The sequence below is a fragment of the Schistocerca piceifrons genome, chromosome 11 (assembly GCF_021461385.2).
Source record: "Schistocerca piceifrons isolate TAMUIC-IGC-003096 chromosome 11, iqSchPice1.1, whole genome shotgun sequence".
Lineage (NCBI taxonomy): Eukaryota > Metazoa > Arthropoda > Insecta > Orthoptera > Acrididae > Schistocerca > Schistocerca piceifrons.
Window position 1 is genome coordinate 170,977,117 of NC_060148.1, and position 22,617 is coordinate 170,999,733.

A 22,617-nucleotide genomic window follows, 5' to 3' on the forward strand; every position below is an offset into this window, starting at 1 on the left:
CAAGAGAACAGTGTGCGGAGGATGCCTGTCCTCCAACAGGTATCGTATGCTCTCTCCAGATCAAAAAATATTGCTACCGTTTGGCGTTTCCGGAGAAAATTGTTCATGATATACGTGGAGAGAGCAACAAGATGGTCAACTGCAGAACGATGCTTTCGGAATCCGCATTGGGCTGGTGTTAAAAGACTGCGGGATTCCAGCCACCAAGCTAAACGGTAATTCACCATACGCTCCAAAACCTTACAGACACTACTCGTGAGAGAAATGGGGCGATAGCTAGAGGGGAGATGTTTGTCCTTTCCAGGTTTCGGAACGGGAACGACAATAGCTTCCCGCCATTGCCTGGGAAAGGTACTGTCGGTCCAAATTCTATTATAAAGGCAAAGGAGGTAACGCAGACTATGGGTTGATAAATGCAGCAACATTTGGACATGGATACCATCCGGTCCTGGGGCGGAGGAGCGAGAAGAAGAGAGGGCATGTTGGAGTTCCCGCATGGAGAAAACAGTATTGTAGCTTTCGTGATTTTGAGAGGAGAAAGCAAGATGTCGCACTTCCGCTGCACGTTTCTTCAGGAGAAACGCTGGCGGGTAATTTGAAGAGCTCGAAATCTCAGCAAAGTGCTGACCCAATGAGTTGGAAATTGCGACGGGGTCCACTAAGGTATCATGCGCGACAGTGAGCCCAGAGACCGGCGAGAAACTAGGCGCGCCTGAGAACCGTCGAAGCCGACTCCAAACTTCCGAGGAGGGAGTGAAGGTGTTAAATGAGCTAATAAAGAATTTCCAGCTCGCCTTCTTGCTATCGCGGATGACGCGACGGCATCGCGCACGGAGCTGCTTATATCGGATACAGTTGGCCAAAGTTGGATGGTGACGGAAAATGCGAAGAGCACGTCGCCGCTCACGTATTGCGTCACGGCATGCCTCGTTCCACCAAGGAACTGGAGGGCGCCGGGGCAATTCGGAAGTGCGTGGTATTGAACGTTCCGCAGCTGTGAGAATAACGTCGGTAAAATGTGTGACCTCATCGTCGACGCTGGGAAAGCGACGGTCATCGAATGTCGCTAGAGACGAAAAAAGTGTCCAATCGGCTTGGGCAAACTTCCAGCGTCGCGAGCGCATATATGGCAGTTGAGGCTGCAGTCTAAGAACACATGGAAAGTGGTCACTCGAGTGGGTATCATCAAGGGCGAACCATTCGAAGCGCCGAGCTAGCGGAACAGTACCGACCGCAAGGTCCAAATGAGATAAATTTGTCGTGGAGGCAGACAAAAATGTGGGGACCCCAGTGTTGAGGCAGACTAGATCCGCTTGGTGGAAGAAGTCTAGCAATAGTGAGCCACGTGGACAAGGATGCGGAGATCCCCAAAGCGGGTGATGGGCATTGAAATCCCCAACCAGCAAATAGGGGGGTGGAAGCTGATCAAGAAGATGAAGGAGATCAGCTCGTGCCATTGGTGTGGATGATGGAATGTATACCGTACAAAGAGAGAACGTGTATCCGGAAAGGGAAAGACGGACGGCGACAGCTTGGAAGGAACTGTTTAAGGGGATTGGGTGATAATGGAGAGTATCATGGAGCAGAATCATGAGTCCTCCATGGGCTGGAGTGCCTTCAACAGAGGGGAGGTCATATCGCACTGACTGAAAGTGAGGGAGAACAAAGCGGTCATGGGGACGCAGCTTTGTTTCCTGAAGACAAAAGATGACCGGCGAGTAGGATCGTAAGAGGATCGACAATTCATCCCGATTGGCTCGAATGCCGCGGATATTCCAGTGGATAATGGACATAGGGTGAACAGAAAATGGAGGAACGTGACCAAGGGTGCTGTCAACACAACGACTGCTCAGAGCTTGCGACCGACAGCATGGAATGGCATTCAGTCGAAGGCAGAAGATCCTGATCCATAGTTTGGTCAGGAGCAGCTCCTGCCACCAGCGATCGGCCGGTTGACCGGCCACCAGCAGTGCGCCTCGGAGACACAGAAGACGGCCGAGGGCGATTTCTGCCAGGTGGTGCTGTAGATGGGACATGCCTTGGCGGAGAAGGAGAGGAACTGGCTTTCTTTGTAGCCTTCTTGGAAGTATGATGTTTAGATGAAGGAGGAACCGATGGTTGGGAAGTTGCGGTACGTAAAAACTCTTCACGAGAATGCTCTTTTTTTGAAGACTTGGCGTCTGACTTTTGGGCTCGAGATTTAGCAGAACCCGACGAAGGGTGAGCCATAGAGTGGGCAGGCAAAAGTGGTGAGGTTGAACGGGCGATCTTTGCGCTGGCCGATCTGACTACCGTAGTACTAAAGGTGAGGTCGCAAGTCTGCGTGGCAGCCTCCTTTATTGGCCGAGGAGAAGCAAGGACAGTGCTGTATTTTCCTGTCTGAGGCATGGTGGGCTGTCGACTGGCGAATAATTTTTGAGCAGCAAAGGTCAACACCTTTTCCTTCACTCTTATTTCCTGGATGAGGTTTTCATCCTTAAAAACGGGGCAATCTCGAGAGGAAGCAGCGTGGTCACCCATACAGTTGATGCAGCGAGGGGATGGAGGTGGACAAGCACCCTCATGGGCATCCTTGCCATACGTAACACATTTGGCCGGATTGGAACAGGACTGGCTGGTGTGATTGAACCGCTGACACCGATAGCAACGCGTAGAGTTTGGGACGTAAGGGCGAACAGAAATTATCTCATAGCCTGCTTTGATTTTCGATGGGAGTTGAACTTTGTCAAATGGCAAGAAGACAGTGTGGGTTGGAATGATGTTCGTGTCAACCCTTTTCATAACTCTATGAACAGCTGTTACGCCCTGGTCAGACAGGTAGTGCTGAATTTCTTCGTCAGACAATCCATCGAGGGAGCGTGTATAAACGACTCCACGCGAGGAATTTAAGGTACGGTGCGGTTCCACCCGGACAGGGAAGGTGTGGAGCAGAGAAGTACGCAGCAATTTTTGAGCCTGGAGGGCACTGTGTGTTTCTAACAACAGGGTGCCATTCCGTAATCTGGAACAAGACTTTACAGGACCCGCAATTGCGTCAACACCTTTCTGAATAATGAAAGGGTTTACCGTGGAAAAGTCGTGACCTTCGTCAGACCGAGAAACAACAAGGAACTGTGGCAACGATGGAAGAACTGTCTGTGGCTGAGACTCAGTGAACTTACGTTTGTGAGCAGACATAGTGGAAGGTGAGGAAACCATTGCGGAAGAATCCCCCATGATTACCGGCGTCTCCGATGGCGCGCTCCTCCCTTGTGGGGGCCCTCACCGAGGGCACACCCGCCTTAGGTGATTGTTCACACCTCAGGTCACACCTCCCGACAAACGGACGGAGGGACCAATCGGCACTTTCGGAAGGTATCAGCTCGGGTAATCACCCCTCCCTGGGCCTGGCCGTTACCAGGAGGTACGTACGTGTCCTACCTGTCTACCCGGGGCGGGGAATTACGCGTTACCCCATCACCAGCTACACATGGAAGTGCGTGGGTCGGCCTTCAGACACGCACAGGGAGGAAAAAAGAGAAAGGGAAAGGAAAGAAGAGGGGGTCTCAAACGCCGCAGCGGAGAAAAGGGCAAGGAGAAGAGGGAAGGAAAAGAGAAGGACAGAGGATGGACGAGGACTTGCAAGTTTATAAAACAAGGAATTTGGAACAGTTTCGAGCGTCCGTCTCCGGACGTAGGCACAAACCATACTCCCAGAGGGGGAGAAAGGGAAGGAAAGAGCCAGAGGTGAGGGGGGGGGGGCGAAGATGGGGGACGGGGAGGGATGCGGAAAGGAAAGGGAAGGTATGCAGCCCGGAAAGGAAGGAGGGCCACATTAGCTCGGGGTTCCGTGCTCGCTACGCACGTGTCCACAAAAGAGTTGTGGACCCCCTGGGGGGAAAACAAAGCTGTGACCAATGGGTTCCCCACATAGGTGTACATGAGTGGGCCCAGAGGAGAGGTGGAGGAAGAAGTAACTGGAGTTCAGAGGTGAGGGACAGTGTGGAATGTGATCAAAATCCCTTATCCAGGCCGCCATTATGGAAGATGGGTTTCCATGTTTGGAAAGGTAGCATAACTGAGAAGCTGCTGTTGGCTCTTGATACACAATGAATGGACCCCAGCCTCCATACATAAGCTGTCCACAGGACTAGTTCAAAAGGCTCCTGTTGCAAATCAAACACCACAGTGGTGCATCAGATCCTGTATCCACAATGCTGAGGATGATGCCGAACCATATACCAGACTCCCATAACCAATACAGGGTTGTATCATGGCTTTGTAAAGCTGCAGAAGGGTAGTGCACTATGCACCCCTGCTGGTGTTACTCGCGTGATAAAGTGTACTGAGGTGCAGCAAGCACTTTCACTTACACTGAAAAATACTGGGAACTCATGTCAACTAAGAAACAAAGACCAGTCCTAAAAAGCAGTAAGTTCCTGCCACATTGAGTAGTTTGTCAGGAAGATAAAGTTCTGGTTGTGGATGAACCATACCATGTTGACAGAAAACCATGACATAGGTCTTGGCACCTGAAAACCAAAATCCATGGGTCAGTGCCCATGACAGCATCTTTCATATGGTGCCTTGCAGTCTACATTCAATGACACCCACACTAGAGGAGCAATAGTAAGAGGCCCAAATAGTCAGCATGTAAGGTTGGTGATACTGATGACCTCACAGCTGGAGGTGACCACTGATGGCTTGTAGAAAGACAAGGACACTCAGTACAGAGCCCTGCAGGACTTCATTCTCTTGGATATGTGGAGTTCTGCGGGAAGCACCAACTAGAAGCCAGAACATACACTGTGACAGGAAATTCTACATAAAAATTGGGTGTGGATCCCACAGACCCCACTTGTGTAAGGCAGCAAGGATATAGCATCACCTCCAGCTGTCATACATCTTTTGCTAGTCAAAGAAGATGGCTATAATGCCTTGACATTGGGAAAAAGCTGATTGGCTGGCAGACTGCAGGCAAACCAGATTGTCTGTAGTGGAACAGCCTTGGTGAAAACCACACTGGGATGCAGCCAGAAGACCCCGAGACTCAAGGAGCCACACAGCTGCCAGCTCACTTCGCATTCAAGCAATTTACGGAGAACATTGGTGACACTTACTGGGTGATAACTGCTCATCTCTAAAGGAGCTTACCCAATTTCAGCACTGTGACAACGATACTTTCTAATTGTTACGATGGGAACTGGCCCTCGCTCCAGATCCAGTTACAGATGGCAAGGATATGATGCTGACAATCCACTGATAGGTGCTTGATCATTTGGTTGTGGATGTGACCTGGCCCTGGTGCTGTATCAGCACAGAGGACTAGGACACTGATGAATCCCCACTCAATGAATGGAGCTTTATACAGCTCCAGGTGGCATGTAGTAAAAGATAATTGCTTTTGCTCTACCCACTGCTTGATAACATGAAGAGAGGAGGTACGTGGTCTGATGGTTGAAACATGCTGCTCCCAGCATTCTTCTTTTTATTATTTCATCAGGTGGCAGAACTGGGCATGAAGCCACTTAAAGTAAATAAGATGCTCCACCAATTGGTGCCACTTATGGTACTGGAGAGCCTGCCTACTATCACTAATGGCCTCTGCACTCTCTGATGACCGCCAAGGTAATCTCTCGTCAGAGCAGGCCCAAAGAACAGAGGATTGCTAAATCACTTGCCAAATGAATGGCTGTAATTATATTCTGGGCTGCCTTGTTGATGCCTCCATGCGGCGGGGAGTCAAGGCCGACAGCAAAGGCAAAAGCACTTAAGTCAGCAATGTTGAGACCCCATCTGGTCATGCATCCAGGGCAGTTATGCTGGGGGAGGGACAGGAAGATTGTGGAATGGTCCCTACCTACACAGGTCGTCATGAACTCCCCAGTGGATGGATGGGAGAAGCCAAGCGCTGTATATGAAAAGGTTAATGACCAAGAACACTCGGTGTGCCATGCCAAAAACGTGAGGGGGTATTAGTATTTAAGAGGCAAATCAAGTTGTGCCAGTCAGACTCCGAGGTCCTTATGATGGCCAGTGATCATGGTTAAAGCTCACAAAGGGTTATATGTATTGAAATTGCCCAAGATTAGAGAATATGGGGGCCGGGGGGGGGGGGGGGGGGGCTGAGAAATCAATGCAAACAATATCTCATGAGATACTTTATCATCAGGAGGGAGGTAAACACTGCAGATCGTACTATGCCGAATGCACTTACCTGAACAACCACAGCCTCCAAAGTTGTATCAAGAGGCAAAAGTTTGATATACAGAGTATCCAGAACATATGTGTGAACTCCTTTCTGGGTACCATTGTGTGGTTCAAACTAGGGCCTCAGGGGTTGCTGGAATCTCTGCCTTGGCCACAGGAGTTGAACAGGTGGATCTGCTAGTATGGGGGACCACTGGAAGGTCATCCTCCTCCTTAAAACATTTTTCTTGTCTTCTCTCCTTACAGGATTTTGATTATGCCAAGGACTTCTCTGAATCAGTTTCAGGTAAAGATGATGATCATGAAGCTGTGTGACCAACAGTTTGTAGTTCCTTTAGCACTTGCTGGTGTCCAGTTGTAGACCAGTACAACCCAGCGAAGGAAATGACCCCAAGGACCTCTTACTTGCAAGAGAAGCCAGAAGAAGCTTATTCATCTCAGGCTGGGAGGTGGGGACAAATGTCCCTGGTGTATGGGAAGCTATCGATCCCAAAGCAGGTGTGGAAAAAGCAGCAAAAGGGGATCCCCCAAACCAACAGGGGTGCAAGGATGGTTCAGTGGCCCTGAGGGGCCCACTACAGAAAGAGTAACAGGCCAGAGTACCATCAGCAAAGGGGAAATGTCTTTGTAGCTGTAGCATATGACATTGTGTACATGCTGGGGGCAAATGCTTGTACTTCCTTTCGGCCTCTTTGTCAGTAGGTTTGTCCTGAGTCTTGTACTCTTGTACCTTCTTCACTCTCTAGAGAACAGTGTAATCTGGTGAGCAGGGAGTGTGGTGCTCTCCACAGTCAACACAGATGTGGAGAGAGGCACACTGAGCATTTGCAGGCGACACTCATCCACAGTCTCTACAGATGAGGTTAGTGCTGCAATGCAAACATGTGCCCAAATTCCAGACACTAAGCACCACAGGGAGAGGGGTGGGATGGGGGTGGGGGGGGTGGGGGGGGTGGGGGTGGGGTGGGGGGGGGGGAAGAGATCTACGATTTCACATCACATCAGTGTACCACCACCTTGACCTTTTCAGCCAATGAATCACCCTAAAAGGCCCCCGGGGCGGAGGGGTGGGACATGGACAGAGAATGGAGTGAAATGTAATGGCGGTCGAGGAGGTTAGAACTGGAGTAAATGCATACCCAGCTGAAGCCAAGAAGTCCACTAATTTTATTTAAATAAAACTTCTTTCCTTCTGAAAATCAATGCCATATTATTATACAAAATATAAAACATATATCATGACAACTTTCTGCTTCTCTCCAGTGTCACAGTCACGGTAGTGATGTGAATTATGGATGCTATGTCAGTTACAAATTTAATTATCTTACAATTGAATGTAATTGTGAATTTGTCCTAAATTTTTACAAATAAAAATGAATATAATCGTTTGGCTTGCACCACTAACAATCCTTCAGAAGTCACAGAGAACAATTCACATATATGCCCTTTGGACACCTATGGTATTTGTGCTAGTACCTCAAAACTAATGATAAATTTTCCACTATAATGAACAGGCACAAGGAATAGCCTTTGATGTAAAAAGCAGTGACCACTTGTTTTATGTGCAGTAGAGTACAAATTCACAGCTGGTTTACTCTCCACCACTTTTCTCAGTCAAGTGGTGTAATTATGCAGTCACACTCTTGGTACTATTACAGCTGTCAGTGAATATCCATGCAAGCCACCAAAGTGAAGTTTACAGCAATTTCCCTCTTGTTACATCCGTATTTGTTCTTCCATGATTTTTGTGAAATCTCCTATCTGATGGGTGGACTTTCTCTGCATCCACAATATCCAGTATCTCAAATGTATCCCTATAAAAGCAGTGGCATAAGAAATTTTGTTTTTGGGCCACTCAACTGAAAGGTTCTCATGGCACGTGTGTGAAAAAAGCTAACTGAGTGGTACAATGTGTGCAGAACAAATACAGCACTTCTGCAGTAGCAATATTAGCAGGTGCATAAATATATTTGTGTTAATTTCCTTTTACTCTGTCTTTCTGTGTGGAAACCAATATTGTAAGCTTTTCTCTATCTGCATTTAGCTTTTCCTTGTTTGTGGTAATGTGAGAGCCTTGCCCTCATTTACTAATTATTTCATTAATCTTAACCCTGCTGTAGCTGCCACTACCATGTGACAGACAAGCATCTGTTGAAAACCTAGCTCAGAGGGCAACATCACCAGTGTGACTTAGAAGTGGCCAAAAGTACATTTGACATTCTGGCAGTGAATGTTCTCAAAACAACCGAGCCACATATGAGAAGCAGGTAGTCAGTTTGAAAGCTACCATCTTCGCCATAACTTCGAAGTGATTAAAAGTGAGCAACTGCAATATTGGCTATTACCATGGACTTCAGTCAGTATTGTGCTTAGTGATATTAGAAATATGGGGAGCGTGACTGAGTGTGTTTCAGTGCTAAGTGTACCAGTGTTGCAATTTTCAGTGCGAATAAAGTGTTTATTCGTGAATAATTTGCATGTAATTTACCTACATCATAACAATATAATAAAATGGATTGGTATGTAATAAAGAAAAAAAAAGACACATCTGATGATTCTGGTCACCATTCAGCCACAAAAAACACCACCAGATGTAAAGGCACAAACCAGCATTTCGTCGAAACTTCCACAACGAAGTTCATCAACCGATTCCTTTAAACACACAGATATTGGCATTTAATAGGATGTATTACAATCCGTATATTACTGATGATATAAAACACAAGCTTCTCACAGCTCCAATGAAACCTGGAAAAAGTTGTCTTTCCTACTTCTGAGCACAACAATGAAGGGCGAGTTGAACGTAAGCAAGTGCAAGATAATTATTTTAAACAGTATCCATCCACAGCTTGTGTTCTCACAAGTTAAAAAGGGACTTCTCTGCACTAACTGTTCACTTTTTGTGAATAATAAAATGGCTGGAGGAAAGAAATCCATTATCACCAAGAAAATTGTGACTGAACCACAAACAAAGTTTGCCAAACTTACTGATAAATATGGTGACCTCGAGACTCACTCTCAGCTCAAGTACCACATTAAAGCACCAACAGATGCAAAATTAAACCACTACACTAGGAATGCAAACCTGATGTCATAAATCAATTAGAGAAAACAGAGACCATCTTGTACCTATAATAAAAACAATCATATTTCATGGAAATCAAAATATTCCCCTGCGTGGTCATACAGATGATGGAAGTCTATTAGAAAACGATAATGATCGTGAAAGTATAGTGAGTAACATGGGAAACTTTAGAGCTCTTGTAAGATTTAGAATTGACACTGGAGACTTGCAACTAAACCATCACCTTGAGACCACTTAAGCGAATGCCACTTACATATGTAAAACAATGTGTAAGGAACTTAATTCATGCTGTGAAACAGTGATGTTATCGAGATTACTGGAGGAAATCAAAGATTATCATTATAACAGGATACTCTTCGGTGAGGCTATGGACATAGCACACACTGCCCAACTGAATTTAGCTGCAAGATATGTTGATGGTGATGGCAAATTACACGAAAGATTCTTTGAGTTTCATTGATATCAATAAAGACAAGGATTGTAGTGGAAGATGAACCTCAAGTGTGTTAAGATGATGAGCGTAGCATTACTGGTGAAGTATAGGTACTACAATTCTAAGGAGAATGGAAAGCCTTTCTCTGACCCTGGAGAACTGTGTGGGTATAGGCTGTGACAGTTGCTCAGTTAAGATGTCAGAATTGAAAGGAGCTATGACTACAATAAAAAAGAAAGCTATCAACGTGCAAGTAGCACCATGTCGAAGTCGTCATCTCAACCTAACTGCCTCTCGCAGCTGCGAAGTTACAAGTGTGAGAAACTCACCTGCTGCTATTGAAGTAGTAGTATTGTCCTTTACAGTGTCTAACAACACTCCCCATTTATGTAAATTGATGCCGACAGATAACCCATGTCTCTACTTTGTCCCCTGAGTCATTGTGGTTGCAGGATCAAAATACTGTCTGTCCCCTTGGACATGTCCAAAACAATGGACAACACAAGCATATTTGACATGTAGAGATTAGATATGAATAAAAATTTATTTTGCAGTGATAGTTACTCCTTCCATTTATCTTTAACCAAAAATATGTAACTTTACTTCGGGCTAACTTTCATGACCTTGTTTAGTCAAAAATCTCTGCTCCTCGAATGTAGCATTATTGAGCAGCCAAATTCTGGCTGAAACAACACCCATAGCAATCAAAACCAATTAGCATGTACGCATTACATTTCCGTTACTTGAAACAAAGATTAAGCCTGTATTTTATTCAACTGCTAAGAATACCGTAATTTAATTGGGCTTTTTCAGAATCAAGTTACATATGTAGCACTCCTCTCGCTCTCCTCCTCCCCCTCCCCCTCTCTATTTCTTGATTACATTCCTTCCATGTTGTTCTAGTCAAAAGGTGCAATCCCATATTTTAGTAACTTTAAAGTGTATATGTGGTCTGTTACACAGCTTAATTCTTTTGAATGAACAGCTACACAGCACAGTAATGCATTAGCCTCCACTGGTGAAACATCATAACAATAGCAAGTTAGATATATTGCTTTCTCTGTGTGTTTTATAGTTAATTCTTGAATAGTAGTGCTGGAATGGACATAACATGTGCACGCTGTGTGGAGAGTCACTGCGGAGAAACAGAAATCAGACTGAATAAAATGTAAAGACCATACTACCATCAAACTGTTGAGTAGTAAATTCTTGATGTATTTGTAGTTCCTGAATGTAATGCCCTCCAAGAAAGTTGTCATGTTCAAAATACTCTTGGACCAAAGCTGGCTGAAACCTTGAGCAGAAACCCTCGAAATATTTAGCAAGCCATGGAATGTAGACTGAAGAGAGAAATGATACACCTCTGGGACGGTAGCATCAGAAGAGTGGAGGGGAGACGAAGGGCAAGAATGAATATGGATGAAATTTGTGCAATAAATGAAACCCCCAAACAGTAGTGAAAGTAGGATTCTTCGACTCAATAATATTTTTATATTGCCAACATATAACTATACTTAAAATACTTGTTGCGACAAATAGGTAGGCAGTTATGGGAAGATTCATTTTCATTCCACAGGTTGTGTGTGTTAGCTATGACTGACACCATCACGAGGAAAGGTACTTGTATAGTTTACAATGTGGTAATGGCAGGTACATCACACCTATCCATTTGTACCATTCAGTTCTAATGTATCTTACTGCTTGCATGTAATTTAAGGCATAAGGTAACGACTAACTGCACGGCAGAAGTGCTGAGTCATTGAAAGGCTCATCAACTTAGCTAGCTTTCCCCCCAAATACTACTTCAGAACTATGGTCCCATTTTACAGGCTGACTACATTACAGTAGCACTGTGAATAAGCACACTAAAATGTTTCACATGGCCAGTAATTTTGGGATCCATTTCCATTCTTGCAGATGAATTTATTTTTTTCAAGAGCCATCATACAGAGTCACAAAATCATTCAAGAAGATTTTTACACCAACTAGATATGTCTGTAGTCTTGCACATATTTCCTGTGACTTTTCAGAAAACTGCTCAATAGTACTTCACAAGACTGCCTGTCCATAACACCTGCAGTGTCTCTACTCAGTAGGTTAGGATCACCTGTTTTTTCTGCACAACTTTGTGTAGGTTTTCCTTGAATGTAATTGTCACAGCAGTATCACATGGCAAATAAAAACATACAATGCTGGCGTTCACATACATGGAACCATTAAGGGAACTACTCATTACAACAGGAAATCATAGCTTGAGTCTTGGGACTTGGTACGAATTTTAATATAACTTCATCAATGCAATCTTACGTAATTCTTATTTGTGCTTATAATGTAAAGAAGCAATTCTATGAACTCATAAGCTAAATTACTACACCTGCTCAAAGGCAATGTTTAAATCCATATGGGTATACTATAACAAAATGTTCTATTTTACCTGTTTCCTCGTTTCCAACCTGTGTCATGCTATAATACTGTAATTTAAAGTAAACACAGGACTGCTAAAGTGAATACACACACAATTGATAACCATCTCATTTTTTCACAACAACTCAGCGATGATTAATTCCATGTGGTCATATAAATTCTATAATTACCTCTTTATTCACACCCTCCTCCAACTCTTCTTTTATATTCATGTTGTGTGGGTAAACTTGGGCCTGTGGTAAAAATAACAAACTGTAATAAATACACTTAAGCAGTCACAGTCCTCCCATATTATATAAAATGTATCACATATATAAAGCCCAATTGTCATACTTTTTAATAACTAAATAGTATTTCTGGTTAAGTGTTCTCTTTTGAGTTCAAAATTCTGAGTGACAAGTTCACCATGGTATATTTCAATGGGAGGCAGAAAAAATTTTAAGACTAATTAATGACGACACCTTTGAAAATCCATTATGACCTTCAACTTAAGCCTTCTCCCTATGCTATTGTTTTCAGTCATATTTTCTAACTTCATTATCTTCATATGCATATAATGGTAGTGTAATCAAATAAAATGACACAGCTACTACCTAAAACAATGAAATCAATGTTGTTCATATCAAATGACACAATACAGCGTACATCAACTGTGTTGGGAAGGAGGAACTGGACTGTCAAGTGGCACATCACTCATACTACTATTACGATCAGAATCATAAAATGTCTAGAACAGTTAAATCAAAACCTTTCACTTCAGTAAATGCTTATTTGTGATAAAATTATTTAAAAAACACACACCCTACCTTGGCACACTACTTACTACTTTTCTAACATCATTAGCGCCTTTTGGTGGGGCAAGCATGTTTCTAACAGTACAAAAAGAGTATGAGCTACAGGCTGAAACAGTCCTATTCTTTGGATTTTATATATGGGTTTTACTTGCTGATCTCAAAAGAAGACAAAATTCTAGAAAGATTATTAATGGAGCAGCACCAGCATATCAAGACTGAAAAACTTGTAATGTTGAAGTAAGTGCTGGAATGAGAACAAATGAAACAGTGATAGAATAGAATGAAATTCATTAAACTGATATCGACATCTGTTGAGAATGTTAGATAATTAGCAGCCAAAGAATTTGATTGGAAATCACCTTACTGACACATAGTAGACCATTTAACTTTAAGAAAAAGCATATCAATACAATAATGAAACAACATGGTGTACAGAAAGAGGATGGCTTGAAGAGAGATGCTGGGCAGGAGATAGAAAGAATACAGCAACATTATGTTATTAATTGATCTTTGTATTAATTAACTGCCTACAGTAATACTAATATACTAGTACAAATAATGATAACAATGATTTTATTATTATTACTATCTGAGCCATGGCAGGCTTCCTCTTTGAATTCATGCCCCACACCTGGTGTATGTCATTTCTTTTCCTTGGAGCTTGTGGCACCATGGGGCACGGTACAGCCGCACAGGGTACGTAAACAGTATTTGCAATTCAGCCGAAATGAACAGATTGAAGAGACTGGTAGCCCTTTAAAAGTTATGTCAATTTAATAGTTGCAGGCAGAACTGTTAACAAAAGACGGAACATTGGTGTGGTCTTGGCTGTCTGTATCTGCTGTCGGTTCTTCTCTGTGGAAGTCACATTATGCAAGGAGCTTTCCCATCCAAACAACTGCCTGATTTGGATTGTGCTGCATGACTTAATACTTCGTGGCGTTGCTTTGGAAGGGGTTGGGGTAATGTCTAGCAACCAGACAAGCTTCTTATTGCTATTCAATTCCCATGTTCAACAGTGGATTCAATGATTTGGTAAACCTGAACACTGTTTTAAGAGTGACCATGTTTAGCATTAGACAAAGTTTTTGAAGAGAATCATCTGACAAGTCCGTTGATCTGTACAACTACTGTGGTCATGTGGCTGTATTAAGTGAGAATGACAGTGGAATTTAGATGCTCCCTGTCTGCTACAGTTTTCTACTATTGTGGCCCACTGTTTTGGACCTCGTCTCTTTTTTTTTTTTTTCTTTTTTGGTCATCAGTCTACTGACTGGTTTGAAGTGGCCCGCCACGAATTCCTTTCCTGTGCTAACCTCTTCATCTCAGAGTAGCACTTGCAACCTACGTTCTCAATTATTTGCTTGACGTATTCCAATCTCTGTCTTCCTCTACAGTTTTTGCCCTCTACAGCTCCCTCTAGTACCATGGAAGTCATTCCCTCATGTCTTAGCAGATGTCCTATCATCCTGTCCCTTCTCCTTATCAGTGTTTTCCACATATTCCTTTCCTCTCCGATTCTGCGTAGAACCTCCTCATTCCTTACCTGATCAGTCCACCTAATTTTCAACATTCGTCTATAGCACCACATCTCAAATGCTTCGATTCTCTTCTGTTCCGGTTTTCCCACAGTCCATGTTTCACTACCATACAATGCTGTACTCCAGACGTACATCCTCAGAAATTTCTTCCTCAAATTAAGGCCGGTATTGGATATTAGTAGACTTCTCTTAGCCAGAAATGCCTTTCTTGCCATAGCGAGTCTGCTTTTGATGTCCTCCTTGCTCTGTCCGTCATTGGTTATTTTACTGCCTAGGTAGCAGAATTCCTTAACTTCATTGACTTCGTGACCATCAATCCTGATGTTAAGTTTCTCGCTGTTCTCATTTCTACTACTTCTCATTACCTTCGTCTTTCTCCGATTTACTCTCAAACCATACTGTGTACTCATTAGACTGTTCATTCCGTTCAGCAGATCATTTAATTCTTCTTCACTTTCACTCAGGATAGCAATGTCATCAGCGAATCGTATCACTGATATCCTTTCACCTTGTATTTTAATTCCACTCCAGAACCTTTCTTTTATTTCCATCATTGCTTCCTCGATGTACAGATTGAAGAGTAGGGGCGAAAGGCTACAGCCTTGTCTTACACCCTTCTTAATACGAGCACTTTGTTCTTGATCGTCCACTCTCATTATTCCCTCATGGTTGTTGTACATATTGTATATGACCCGTCTCTCCCTATAGCTTACCCCTACTTTTTCAGAATCTCGAACAGCTTGCACCATTTTATATTGTCGAACGCTTTTTCCATGTCGACAAATCCTATGAAAGTGTCTTGATTTTTCTTTAGCCTTGCTTCCATTATTAGCCATAATGTCAGAATTGCCTCTCTCGTCCCTTTACTTTTCCAAAAGCCTAACTGATCATCACCTAGTGCATTCTCAATTTTCTTTTCCATTCTTCTGTATATTATTCTTGTAAGCAGCTTCGATAATTTTCGCACTTGTCAGCTCTTGTCATCTTCGGAATTGTGTGGATGGTGCTTTTCCGATAGTCAGATGCTATATCGCCAGACTCATATATTCTACACACCAACGTGAATAGTCGTTTTGTTGCCACTTCCCCCAATGATTTTAGAAATTCTTATGGAATGTTATCTATCCCTTCTGCCTTATTTGACCGTAAGTCCTCCAAAGTTCTTTTAAATTCCGATTCTAATACTGGATCCCCTATCTCTTCTAAATCGACTCCTGTTTCTTCTTCTATCACATCAGACAAAACTTCACCGCATAGAGGCTTTCAATGTATTCTTTCCACCTATCTGCTCTCTCCTCTGCATTTAAACAGTGGAATTCCTGTTGCGCTCTTAATGTTACCACCGTTGCTTTTAATGTCACCAAAGGTTGTTTTGTCTTTCCTGTATGCTGAGTCTGTCCTTCCGACAATCATATCTTTTTCGATGTCTTCACATTTTTCCTGCAGCCATTTCGTCTTAGCTTTCCTGCACTTCCTATTTATTTCATTCCTCAGCGACTTGTATTTCTGTATTCCTGATTTTCCCGGAACATGTTTGTACTTCCTCCTTTCATCAATCAACTGAAGTATTTCTTCTGTTACCCATGGTTTCTTTGCAGCTACCTTCTTTGTACCTATGTTTTCCTTCCCAACTTCTGTGATGGCCCTTTTTAGAGATGTCCATTCCTCTTCAACTGTACTGCCTACTGCGCTATTCCTTATTGCTGTATCTATAGCGTTAGAGAACTTCAAACGTATCTCGTCATTCCTTAGTACTTCCGTATCCCACTTCTTTGCGTATTGATTCTTCCTGACTAATGTTTTGAACTTCAGCCTACTCTTCATCACTACTATATTGTGATCTGAGTCTATACCTGCTCCTGGGTACGCCTTACAATCCAGTATCTGATTTCGGAATCTCTGTTTGACCATGATGTAATCTAATTGAAATCTTCCCGTATCTCCCGGCCTTTTCCAAGTATACCTCCTCCTCTTGTGATTCTTGAACAGGGTATTCGCTATTACTTGCTGAAACTTGTTACAGAACTCAATTAGTCTTTCTCCTCTTTCATTCCTTGTCCCAAGCCCATATTCTCCTGTAACCTTTTCTTCTACTCCTTCCCCTACAACTGCGTTCCAGATGCCCATGACTATTAGATTTTCGTCCCCCTTTACATACTGCATTACCCTTTCAATATTCTCATACACTTTCTCTATCTGTTCATCTTCAGCTTGCGACGTCGGCATGTATACCTGAACTATCGTTGTCGGTGTTGGTCTGCTGTCGATTCTGATTAGAACAACCCGGTCACTGAACTGTTCACAGTAACACACCCTCTGCCCTGCCGTCCTATTCATAATGAATCTTACATCTGTTATACCATTTTCTGCTGCTGTTGCTATTACCCGATACTCATCTGACCAGGAATCCTTGTCTTCCTTCCACTTCACTTCACTGACACCTACTGTATCTTGATGGAGCCTTTGCATTTCCCTTTTCAGATTTTCTAGTTTCCCTACCACGTTCAAGCTTCTGACATTCCATGCCCAGACACTTAGAACATTATCCTTTCGTTGATTATTCAATCTTTTTCTCATGGTAACCTCCCCCTTGGCAGTCCCCTCTCAGATCTCCGAATGGGGGACTATTCCGGAATCTTTTGCCAATGGAGAGATCACCATGACACTTCTTCAATTACAGGACACTTGTCCTGTGGATACACGTTACATGTCTTTAATGCAGTGGTTTCCATTGCCTTCTGCATCCTCATGTCGTTGATCATTGCTGATCCTTCCGCCTTTAGGGGCAATTTCCCACCCCTAGGACAAGAGAGTGCCCTGAACCTCTATCCGCTCCTCCGTCCTCTTTGACAAGGCCGTTGGCAGAATAAGGCTGACTTATTATGCCGGAAGTCTTCGGACGCCAATGCTGATTATTTATCAAAATTTAGGCAGTGGCGGGGATCGAACACGGGACCCAAGACATTTGATTATGAATCAAAGACGCTACCCCTAGACCACCCTCCTCGACTCTTAGGGCGTGCTCATCATACTGTGGCTGTTAACATTGCCTCTGTACATCAGCTTCATGGAATGCACCACTGCCAGTTACGAATGGGCAGCCTTCACTCAAATTATGTAAATTACTATTTGAAATGTGTACAAAAATTTTGTACCTTTTGATGTTTGGGGGTTTGATGGGATGAGTGCTTTTCTTGTACATACCACTGCGCACTGTTAGAATGGCCACATGCTGATCAGCTCTATGTGAATCATTCACGTCATATTTAGATGTCATCCAGACTTGTGAAAATATAGCCTGTTGGTAAGTAACTGGCACATTAGAGGCTCACGGGCTGGAAGAAGCAAAAGTGTGTAGAACTGTAAGTCTTATTGAGCTCTGAACGTTTTTTGTGTGTTTGTTCACTGGCCATTTGTGAATTGAAGAGTGAAAGAAATTTAATTGTCCAACTGTTTGTTATTTTAAAGTTGTCATGGGGTGACCTTTCCTCATCTTTTATTTATGTACTGCTAAAAGTCTGTTCTGAGTACTAATTACTTGTTTTCCTTTTTAAATAGCATTCTTGAGCTCCTATGCATGCACATTCACTTACTGAAGCACTTGCGCATCTGCTACAGTATAACTTCATAGAATTTTTACCGTGTCTGAAGCCAGTTATATCAATCTGTGCACACTAACTCTCAATTACTTAACTGCTCATTGGGGCAAGATTTAAAGCAACTTGCCCTGTCTGCTGAACGCTGCTCTAGAAATCAGTGCACCTGTTTACTTTATTAAACTATCTAGATGCACTTTGAGGTGTATTTTAATAATTTCCTTTTTCTAGTGGTCTCGAGGCAGATATAAATTTCTCTGTCTTCCAGTATAGCTATTCAGTTTTAACCTTTGAGATGAATTATGCTTCTGTGTCATCTTAAAGAGCCATCTCTTTCCAAACAATTATTTGTTTATTTGTTGAAGCATTTTCTGAGCTGCAGTTTGTGAAGCTGAATATTTTGAATGTAAAATCTAAGGACTGATGTCAGACACAGCTTTTCTCTTTCACTATTGCCTCAATTGCATTGTCACTAAACTAGGGTGGGTAACGTCATAAATTTCAAAAGTTCAGAGTGTCAATCTTAAAAAATATATCGGCTCAACCACTTGTTTATAGTGTAAAACACTAAGATTGATGCGTTTCGGAAGTCAAGCTTCCATCATCAGAATAATAAAAAGTAAAGGAACATGTTAAAACTTGCTAAAATGGAACATGCACCAGGCACAATAAACTGATAATAAAATTAAAACATCGTGGCTACTTCCCTAGTTGCAGCCGTGTCTTCCGAGGTGCATCTCCACATAGTTGTCAAAATATAAAAAATACTCTAAAATGGTGTCGCCTATGGTGTTCAACATCTAACCACATGGCTGTCTCCTCTATCGTCTTAAATCGCCCATGCATCTTCATTGATACCACACACCACGTAGCCAAACACGACACAAATGCGAGTGAGCTCACGCACAAGTAAACAAGGAAGTCACAGATGTCTATACAAACATAATGTATACATGTTCCAAGGACCTCATGAATGATGGTATCCTGCCAATTGCTAAAAATGTAGTTACCAAAAGAAACCAGTGAAATGTTTCAAAAAGTTATTTGTATCATCAGTTAGCTGTTCATTCAGTGTGTTCTGATTATCCATGCTATGTATCAATTTCCAGCTGTCAATCTTAGTGTTTTACACTATAAAGAAGTAGTTGAGCTGATATATTTTTTTAACTTTGACAATCACAACCATGACCTCTCATCCAGTATGGATAAAATCAAAGTTCAGAGTGTCATTTGTAATCCTGCTAATGTATCTGATTTTAGTTATTTTTCCTAAATAAATACATTTCAATAAACAATGGTGACGCATGTGAACCCCAATCCATCCAGTGCTTCCACTTCATTTCCCTTTCTCCCGCTGGATGTTTGGCTGGTAACAGAGGATGGTTACTTCCCTGCAAGTAAAGGAGAGGTATCCTCATACTGTTCAATTCACCATGAGGTTGTGTGTGTGTGTGTGTGTGTGTGTGTGTGTGTGTGTGTGTGTGTGTGTGTGTGTAGGTATCCACTGCTGAACATGGGGTCCCATGTCTCACCCAGTTTGTACTTATTGCAGAAGCAACAGTTAATCTACGAATTGAAAGTGTGTCAGCTTCCATGTAGTAAGGGTAGTGTTGCCGAACTTGTGGCTTGTCTGCATGCCGGTGTGGACAACCCCTTGGTGATTAGAACCAACTGCACCGAGGAGGTATATGTTGTACTAGCTGACTGAGCTCCGATCATGAGACCCTTGTGTCAGAACAGAGTGTTTAGAAAGTTGTCAGCCCCACCATAAGCAAATACATACAATCCAGGCACAATTGATCCAATGGGATAATCACTTGTGGGATATTCCACAATGTAATCTCTATTCTGAGCAGGATACATTAGCTCTGCAGTTACAGGGGCAGGCGCATTACTTGCTAAGAGGGGTCACCCACATTAATTTAGACAAATTAGGAGCAATAGGTGGTGAACAAGATCCTCCCACTAACAGATAACTGCTGCAATTAGTAGTAATGCTATAGGACACCTTCAAAGATGAGAAGGGAATTCATTTGGGAAATTACCTTACCAAATATGTTACTGCTTCAAGCTATAATTGAACTTTCAATTAAGAATTTAAAAACAGGTGAAATCCATCCTGTGGATCACCAAATTTATGATTCATGCTGACACTTTATCTCCAATAATGCTGTTGTTCAGGCATTGTGCCCCGTGTTACGTCAGGTTTTCAGTTGAGTTTTACAGGCCAAGGCCGAGAAGGTAAAGGGCAAGGCAGCAGGGGGGGGGGGGGAAGAGGCAAGGCAGAGGGGGGGGGGAAGAGGCAAGGAAAAGGGGGGGAAGAGGCAAGGCAGAGGGGGGGGGGAAGAGGCAAGGCAGAGGGGGGGGGAAGAGGCAAAACAGAGGGGGGGGAAGAGGCAAGGCAGAGGGGGGGGGGGGGAAGAGGCAAGGCAGAGGGGGGGGGAAGAGGCAAGGCAGAGGGGGGGGGAAGAGGCAAGGCAGAGGGGGGGGGAAGAGGCAAGGCAGAGGGGGGGGAAGAGGCAAAACAGAGGGGGGGGGGAGAGGCAAAACAGGGGGGGGGGGGGAAGAGGCAAGGCAGAGGGGGGGAAGGGGCAAGGCAGAGGGGGGGAAGGGGCAAGGCACAGGGGGGGAAGGGGCAAGGCACAGGGGGGGAAGGGGCAAGGCACAGGGGGGGAAGGGGCAAGGCACAGGGGGGGAAGGGGCAAGGCACAGGGGGGGAAGGGGCAAGGCAGAGGGGGGGAAGGGGCAAGGCAGAGGGGGGGAAGGGGCAAGGCAGAGGGGGGGAAGGGGCAAGGCAGAGGGGGGGAAGGGGCAAGGCAGAGGGGGGGAAGGGGCAAGGCAGAGGGGGGGAAGGGGCAAGGCAGAGAGGGGGAAGAGGCAAGGCAGAGAGGGGGAAGAGGCAAGGCAGAGAGGGGGAAGAGGCAAGGCAGAGGGGGAAAATTAGTGGGCGGATATGGAATGTGGACAAGGAATGTAAGAGGATGCCATCTGTTAGAATTTTGGACAGGGCATATTTTCATCATACACTATGTGCTCAAAGGTATCCGGTTACCGCCAGAAACACACTTTTTCATATTAGGTGCAATATGCTGCTACATACTGCCTGACACTCCATATCTGCAACCTGAGTAGCCATTAGACAACATAAGAGAGCACAATTGGGTGCTCTGCGGAATTCGTTGACATCAAACGCTGTCAGTGATTGGGTGTCACTTGTGTCGCATCTGTATGTGATTTCCTCAGTCCTGAGCATCCCTAGGTCCACTGATTTCGATGTGATAGTGAAGTGGAAATGTGAAGGGACACAAGCAGTACAAAAACATGCAGGCCAATCTAGTCTCTTGACTGACAGATACGACTGACAGTTGAAGATGGTTTTAATGTGTAATAGGCAGACATCTATGCAGACCTGAATGAACTGCAAAAATTTAGGAATTTTAAGAATGTGATCGGGATAAACTGAAAGAATCAGAGGCTATAGAGAATTTCAGAGAGCACTATGGAACCATTGACAAAAACATGGGAAAGAGACACAGTAGAAAATGAAAGGGTAGCTTTGAGACATGAAATAGTGATGGCAGCAGAGGATCAAGTAGGTAAAAAAATGAAGGTAGTAGAAATCCTTGGATAATGGAGAGATATTGAATTTTATAGATGAAAGGAGAAAATATAAAAATGCAGTAAGTGAATCGGGCAAGAAGGAACACAAACGTCTCAAAAATGAAATCGACAGGAAGTGCATAATGGCTAAGCAGGGATGGCTATAGGACAAATTTAAGGATGTAGAGACATATATGACGAGGTGTAAGATAGATACTGCCTATTGGCATTCTGAAGAGACCTTTGGAGAAAAGAGGACCACCTGTAATAATATCAAGAGCTCAGATGGGAAACCAGTTACAAGCAAAGGGAAGGCATAGGTGAAAGGAGTATACAGAGTGTCTATGCAAGGGCAATGTACTTGTGGGCAATATTACAGAAATGTAAGAGGATGTAGATGAGGATGAAATAGGAGATATGATACTGCGTTTGACAGAGCACTGAAAGACCTAAGTTGAAACAGGGCCCTGGGAGTAGAAAGATCCAATAAGACTACTGACAGCCTTGGTAGACCCAGCCTTGACAAAACTCTGCCATCTGGTGAGCAAGATGCATGAGACAGGTGAAATACCCTCAGACTTCAAGAAGAATATAATTGCAATAAAAAAAAAGTGTGAAAATTACCGAACTATCAGTTTAATACGTCACAGCTGCAGAATACTAACATTCATTCTTTACAGATGAATGGAAAAGCTGGTGGATGCCAACATCAGGGAAGATTAGTTTGGATTCCATAGAAATGCTGGTATACATGAGGCAATACCGACCCTACGACTTATCTTCGAAGATAGATTAAGGAAAGGCAAACCTACATTTCCAGCATTTGTAGACTTAGAGAAAGCTTTCGACAATGTTGACTGGAATACTCTTTCAAATTCTGAAGATGGCAGTCATCAAATACAAGGAGCAAAAGGCTATTTACAATTTGTACAGAAACCAGATGGCAGTTATGAAA

General features: G+C 43.5%; 1 protein-coding gene across 7 annotated transcripts in view; it reads right to left on the reverse strand.

Annotated features, from left to right (window-relative positions):
• LOC124719951 (zinc finger protein 708-like) overlaps positions 1–22,617 on the reverse strand; it is a 115,929-nt gene that overhangs the window by 65,425 nt on the left and 27,887 nt on the right. For all 7 annotated transcript variants that reach the window (XM_047245162.1, XM_047245161.1, XM_047245157.1 and 4 more), the window contains exon 4: positions 12,302–12,364. In XM_047245162.1, the coding sequence (XP_047101118.1) occupies positions 12,302–12,364 (63 nt within the window). The remainder of the gene's footprint in view (positions 1–12,301; positions 12,365–22,617) is intronic.